Here is a 7234-nt window from a genome sequence, read left to right as displayed (position 1 = left end):
GCAGTGAAGCCCTGGGGCAAAGGGGAACCCTGGAAAAATTCAAGGACAGCGTCCATGACGTCCTGCTGCACAAAATCCCAGCAGTGCTGAAAGAAGGCCGAGGAGTACCCATCAGGGCCTGCCACACTATCCCTAGAGATGGAAAAGACAATCGAGCGACCTCCTCCAAAGAGGGGGTTGTCGAGATGCAGAAGTTCTCCGCCTCCGAGATCACCGGGGAAAAACCAGAAAAATCTGGGATATCCAGGACAGAAGGATCCCCGGTGAGGAGGCGCTGGAAGTAGGCAGCCTTGGACTACTGGATCAGGGCCGTGGAGGTAAGGCAGGTCCCATCCTCCCAAATGCGAAAGATCTTGTTGGTCACCCGCTTCTTCTTGACCATGTTATGAAAGAGCTTCGTGTTCCTCTCCCCATCCTCAAGCCAATTGCAAGCGGCTTTCTGCTTCCAGAAATCCGTCTCCATGGCAGTGACCCTAGACAGATCCTCGTTGCACTTGGACAAAAGAGTCCAGCGGTGCTCCGAGGGGTCCGCTTCATAGGCCGTCTCACCAAGTCTGACAGACTTCTCCTCCTCAGCGATCTTATCACAAATGTTCCCAAAAACATCCCGGTTCCACCACTTAAGGTGGCCCTTCAGATGTTTTAGCTTCGCAAAAAGCTTGGGCATCCCCTGCAGATGACAGGGAATGTTCCAATTCAGCCTGACGGTCTGAAGGAACCCAGGGTGACAAATCCACATACTCTGGAACCGAAAAGAACTCGGTCCCCGAGCGAAAACAGGGGCAGATACCAAAAGGGGGCAATGGTCCAAGACAGTGCGGCCAAGGTGTTCAACCCTAATAGAGTTGAAATGATCACCCCAATCCACAGAGACAAAAACCCTATCCAGACGGTTCCAAATGGTCTTATTCGTCCAAGTGAACGAAGAGCCCTCAAAACCAGCGTCAACCAGGGCGGACTCCAATACAAAACTATTTAACTCATCCATAGGGAGTTGCCTCCCACCAGACGAGCCAAGACACTCGGAGGCATCCCTCACGACATTAAAATCCCCCAACAAGCCAAGGACCACTATCAGGCTTAACCTGCAACAAAGAATCCCACAAGTTGCGCCGTCCAATGTAATCACACTTGGCATAGACAAAAGAACAAAAGACATCAACCGGCAGAAAGGGGGCCGACACACGGAGATGAATGAATTGAGTGTGATAAAAAACACACTCAGCCTTCACATCCTCAGACATGAATACCCAGATATGACCGGAGAGATTCGACAAAACTCTCTGAAAACCGAGGCGATGCGTCATATAATGCTGATCAAGAGCAATCATCGGCTCCAAAATGGCCAAAATCTTAATACGCTTCTCCTTCACCAAGGCATGAAGCCTCTCTTGGGACTCAGAACTCCTGAGTCCCCTGATGTTCCATATGAGACAATTCATTTGGAATGGACAGGGTAAGGCCCCGTCTTCTTTCGAGACTCATGGCGAGTCTGTAGACGCTTCGTATCCGAGCGAAGCGTTCTCTTGGAGGATAGGTTGGACAAATCATTGTCCACATCTTCCCTCCCAAGCTCTCTCCCATCACACAATTCAGTACCATAAAATGATCCTGAATCATCCTCACTGATGTCCTCAGTCATCGGGCCAAATTCCTGACAAAGACGGCCCTGCTAAGAAATGAGCCCCTCAATGAACAAGGAGGAATTCTCCCCAGAAGTCCTAGGATTCAAAGGAATTGAGTGACTGCTATGATTCTAAATAAAAACAGTAGTTTCCACAGGAGCAGAAACCTGGACGCCATGCGGAGGTCCCAGATCCTCCGCACAAACCACAAAAGAGGGATCCTCTACCTCCTCAACTCGCTGATCCCAAGGAAAACCTGGACAAATGTCAAACCCAGCCTCGAAAATATGGGCACAAAAGAGGGACTACGGACTGCTTGGGGAATTTGGACTGATGGGGTACTATGGACTGACTGGGGAATATGGACTAACGGGGTAATCTGGACTGACTTGGGAAAATGGACTGACTAAGGAACAGGAGCACTATCTCTCTCCACAGGGAGATCCGGGCTCGGATCCAGACTTTCATCCGGGTCCACAGTCCTCAACACCGATCGACAAAGATCGGGCTCCTCTGGCAAAGACTCCAGCACCTCAAAAGCATTCTTGGTGCGCTGGTCAGCCATGACAGGCTGCCGACGCTGAGGTTGGCGTCTTCTCCTCTTAATGGCCCAATTGCCTGGCCCCGTGACAAAAGGCTCAGGGCCTTCTGGTGTCACAGAGGTGCACTCCTCCAGAGGATGCAGCGCGGAACCCTCTACCACATTCTTGCCCTTCCCAATAGCTGGTCTCGGACGTTGAGGCCTAGGATTTTTCCCATGGGAATAGCACACAGAATTTGAGTGCCCCAACATCTTGCAATCAGTGCAGTAGGAAGGCACCCTCTCATACACAACCTCAATCTCTTGGGTATGCTCAACCCAACCCACCCACACATGCTTGATTCTCTCCTCGAGAACATTGAGCTCCACACAAACACGGGTAAAAGCCCCTCTCGATATCTCAGCCGTATGCTCATCCAATTTGATAGGGTTTCTCAAAATCTTGGCCAGAGCATACAGACTTTTCTTGTTATACAAGAGCAAAGGAAGCTTTGGGAATCTAACATAGACCGGAGCAATGGGCAATTCTGCCTCAAATTTGAACTCGGGGGTCCACTTACAAAAGCGGATCCCGACAGCTCCCACAAAACCCCTCCCTTCGTCCAAAGACGAGCATAATACCCTTCACAAAAAAGAGTAATGACCAAATAACCCCTATGAAGGAATTTCAGATTAAACGAGGTCTTAAGTCCCAATTTCAAGAAAGCAGATAAAATCAAACTGTTGGGGGCAGTAGACCGATTACCCGTAATTTTCCCCACAAGCGCAAACTTAAAAGTCTCAATGAGGGAAGAAATTACCTCATCTGGGAATCGAATACCCGGTTTTCCATCCCGAAAAATTGGCTCCGGAAGATCCTCCATCGAATTGATCACATCAGCAAAGCTCTTCCTCGAAGCTCGAGGAGATGGAGGAGCTAAATCATCCCGAAATGAAACAGGGACTAAATCAGCAATTTTGGAGCTAGAGTTGACCAGATGGTCAACAATTCTGACTTGAGAGTCCAAGTCAACCATTTGAAGGTCAACTTCTCCAATTTTGACTCCATAGTCAACAATTTTGACTGCATTGACCATGGGTTGGACTTCTGGGTTGACCCACTGAGTGCGGCCGATTGACTCGCCCAAGTAAACTCGCGAGTCAGCGGACGGCGAACCCCCGAAGGACGGCGAGGATGTGGAGAACACGAAATTGGGGTCCAAATGTGCAGACTCGGACGGCGGAGGGGTGAAAATTGCTGGAATCGGTGCGGAACTCGGTGAAGACACTTGAATTTGGGAGTTTACCACCAGCGGTGAGAAACCAGCAATTGGAGGGTGAAAAATACCGGTAGGGATCAGAGGAGGCTGCGGCAGAAAGGAATTGAAAAATGGATTAGCCACGACGGAAATCCATGGCCTGAGCTCGCCTGAAATGGAATAAAGGAGATCTAGCTCGCGGTGAACAATGGCAGCGTCTGGTTAGGAGCTGAAAACTCGGTAATCTGAGAAGTAAAAGGCTGGACAATGGTCGGAAATGAAAGGGAAGATGAAGACGACACTGACCCAGGGTGGCCATTGCCTGAAACGGAGCAGATCGGAGCAGCCATCGGACCCGTGATTTGGGGCATTTCGGGAGCTGATTTGGCCGGCCAAATGACGTCCAATTGGCCTGAAATTTGGACTGTAGGGTCGCCGTGACGAGGCGAGTCTGGTGGGGTGGTCGGACGGCCGGGAACCGGCGGCGGCATGGCCCCCAATAGTATTTATTAAGGACCAAGTTCTTATATTTCCTTATTTATTAAATATCCCAGATAGTTTATACTCATATCGGTAAGGAGTTAGATCCCATATAGTTTAGACTCATGATGGTCCGGAGTCCCATTTATTTTATTTATAAGGCTTGTGTTGGGCCGTGAGCACTTCTTACTCCGGCCAAGTGTACCTGGTTGATTGGATGGGTTTTCATGTAGGTGGGCCCCACGGAACGCCCCGGGACGAAGCTCGGAGTTTGGTCACTTTACCCGGATCTCCCCTCGGAGGTCACCCACGGATAGGCCATGCAGAGACTGCCTACAGAACCCACATCGACGCCATCTAGGAGTACACTGGTTAGTGTTAGAAAATTGGGATTCAATTCACATCCATGAGAACTGAACACCTAACCTCTCCATTTCTCAATGGGTACTTAACCATTGTGCCAAAGGCAACTTGGTTAAAATATTTGGCCCCTAATAGTATTTATTGAGTATCAAGTTCTTATATTTCATTATTTATTAAATATCCCAGATAGTTTATACTCTTACCGGTAAGGATTTAGATCCCATATAGTTTAGACTCATGATGGTGCGGAGTCCCATTTATTTTATTTATAAGGCTCGTGTTGGGCCGCGAGCACTTCTTACTCCAGCCAAGTGTACCTGGTCGATTGGATGGGTTTTTATGTAGGTGGGCCCCACAGCACGCCCCGGGACGAAGCTCGGAGTTTGGTCACTGTACCCGGATCTCCCCTAGGAGGTCACCCACGGATAGGACACGTAGAGACCGCCTGCAGAACCCACATCGATGCCACCTAGGAGTACACTAGTCATTGTTAGAAAATTAGAATTCAATTCACATCCATGAGAATTGAACCCCTAACCTCCCCATTTCTCAATGGGTACTTAACCATTGTGCCAAAGGCAACTTGGTTAAAAGATTTGGCCCTCAATAGTATTTATTGAGGACCAAGTTCTTATATTTCTTTATTTATTAAATATCCTAGATAGTTTATACTCATACCGGTAAGGAGTTAGATCCCATATAGTTTAGACTCATGATGGTCCTGAGCCCCATTTATTTTATTTATAAGGCTCGTGTTGGGCCGCGAGCACTATTACTTCGGCCAAGTGTACCTGGTCGATTGGATGGGTTTTTATGTAGGTGGGCCCCACAGCATGCCCCGGGACGAAGCTCGGAGTTTGGTCACTGTACTCGGATCTCCCCTCGGAAGTCACCCGTGGATAGGCCATGCAGAGACCGCCTACAGAACCCACATCAACGCCACCTAGGAATACACTGGTCAGTGTTAGAAAATTGGGATTCAATTCACATCCATGAGAATTGAACCCCTAACCTCCCCATTTCTCAATGGGTACTTAACCATTGTGCCAAAGGCAACTTGGTTAAAAGATTTGGCCCCAATAGTATTTATTTAGGACCAAGTTCTTATATTTCATTATTTATTAAATATCCAGATAGTTTATACTCATACCGGTGAGTTAGATCCCATATAGTTTAGACTCATGATGGTCCGGAGTCCCATTTATTTTATTTATAAGGCTTGTGTTGGGCCGCGAGCACTTCTTACTTCGGCCAAGTGTACCTGGTCGATTGGATGGGTTTTATGTAGTTGGGCCCCACAGCACGCCCCGGGATGAAGCTCGGAGTTTGGTCACTGTACCCGGATCTCCCCTCGGAGGTCACCAACGGATAGGCCACGCAGAGACCGCTTACAAAAGCCACTTCGACGCCACCTAGGAGTACACTGGTCAGTGTTAGAAAATTGGGATTCAATTCACATTCATGAGAATTGAACCCCTAACCTCCCCATTTCTCAATGGGTACTTAACAATTGTGCCAAAGAAAACTTGGTTAAAAGATTTGGCCCCCAATAGTATTTATTGAGGACCAAGTTCTTATATTTCATTATTTATTAAATATCCCAGATAGTTTATACTCATATTGGTAAGGAGTTAGATACCATATAGTTTAGACTCATGATGGTCCGGAGTCCCATTTATTTTATTTATAAGGCTCCTGTTGAGCCGCGAGCACTTCTTACTCCGGCCAAGTGTACCTGGTCGATTGGATGGGTTTTTATGTAGGTGGGCCCCACAGCATGCCCTGGGACGAAGCTCGGAGATTGGTCACTGTACCCGGATCTCCCCCCGGAGGTCACCCACGGATAGGCCATGCAGAGACCGCCTACAGAACCCACATCGATGCCACCTAGGAGTACACTAGTTAGTGTTAGAAAATTGGGATTCAATTCACATCCATGAGAATTGAACCCCTAACCTCCCCATTTCTCAATGGGTACTTAACAATTGTGCCAAAGGCAACTTGGTTAAAAGATTTGGCCCTCAATAGTATTTATTGAGGACCACGCTCTTATATTTCATTAATTATTAAATATCCCATATAGTTTATACTCATACCGTTAAGGAGTAAGATCCCATATAGTTTAGACTCATGATGGTTTGGAGTCCCATTTATTTTATTTATAAGGCTCGTGTTGGGCCGCGAGCACTTCTTACTCCGGCCAAGTCTACCTGGTCGATTGGATGGGTTTTTATGTAGGTGGGTCCCCCCATCATGCCCCAGGACGAAGCTCGAAGTTTGGTCACTGTACCCGGATCTCCCCTCGGAGGTCACCCACGGATAGGCCACGCAGAGACCACCTACAGAACCCATATCGATGCCACCTTGGAGTAAACTGTTTAGTGTTAGAAAATTGGGATTCAATTCACATCCATGAGAATTGAACCCCAAACCTCCCCATTTCTCAATGGGTACTTGACCATTGTGTCAAAGGCAACTTGGTTAGAAAAGATTTTGGCCTCCAATAGTATTTATTGAGGACCAAGTTCTTATATTTCATTATTTATTAAATATCCAAGATAGTTTATACTTATACCGGTAAGGAGTTAGATCGCATATTGTTTAGACTCATGATGGTCCGGAGTCCCATTTATTTTATTTATAAGGCCCGTGTTGGGCCGTGAGCACTTCTTACTTCGGCCAAGTGTACCTGGTCGATTGGATGGGTTTTTATGTACATGGGCCCCACAGCATGCCCCGGGACGAAGCTCGGAGTTTGGTCATCGCAGGTAAATTTCTATTATATGGCATACCTGCTCTTGTACATATTGACACTGGTGCATATCATTCCTTCATTTATGCCCGATTTGTTAAGAATAATCAGTTACCATGCATTGCACTAGACGTAGTGATTTTTGTTTCTACTTCGATGGGTTTATCTGCGCTGGCTAAGCGTCTAGTGATGAGTTGCCCTTTAGAGTTTGAAGGGAACATTATGGTATCGAATC

General features: G+C 47.5%; 1 protein-coding gene across 1 annotated transcript; it reads right to left on the bottom strand.

The window, feature by feature from the left end:
- Positions 1-295: 295 nt before the first annotated feature.
- On the bottom strand, positions 296-1442 carry LOC140886658 (uncharacterized). The gene is made up of 2 exons (XM_073293372.1): positions 1132-1442; positions 296-1085 (listed from the first exon to the last, which is right to left on the bottom strand). Exons 1-2 carry the CDS (start codon positions 1440-1442, stop codon positions 296-298), a joined length of 1101 nt encoding a protein of 366 aa, XP_073149473.1.
- Between the last annotated feature and the right edge of the window lie 5792 nt (positions 1443-7234).

This window comes from Henckelia pumila, chromosome 3 (genome assembly GCF_033568475.1).
Source record: "Henckelia pumila isolate YLH828 chromosome 3, ASM3356847v2, whole genome shotgun sequence".
NCBI classification, from domain to species: domain Eukaryota; kingdom Viridiplantae; phylum Streptophyta; class Magnoliopsida; order Lamiales; family Gesneriaceae; genus Henckelia; species Henckelia pumila.
Note: the sequence above shows the minus strand (reverse complement) of the source record. Positions and strands in the feature narration are given on the sequence as shown.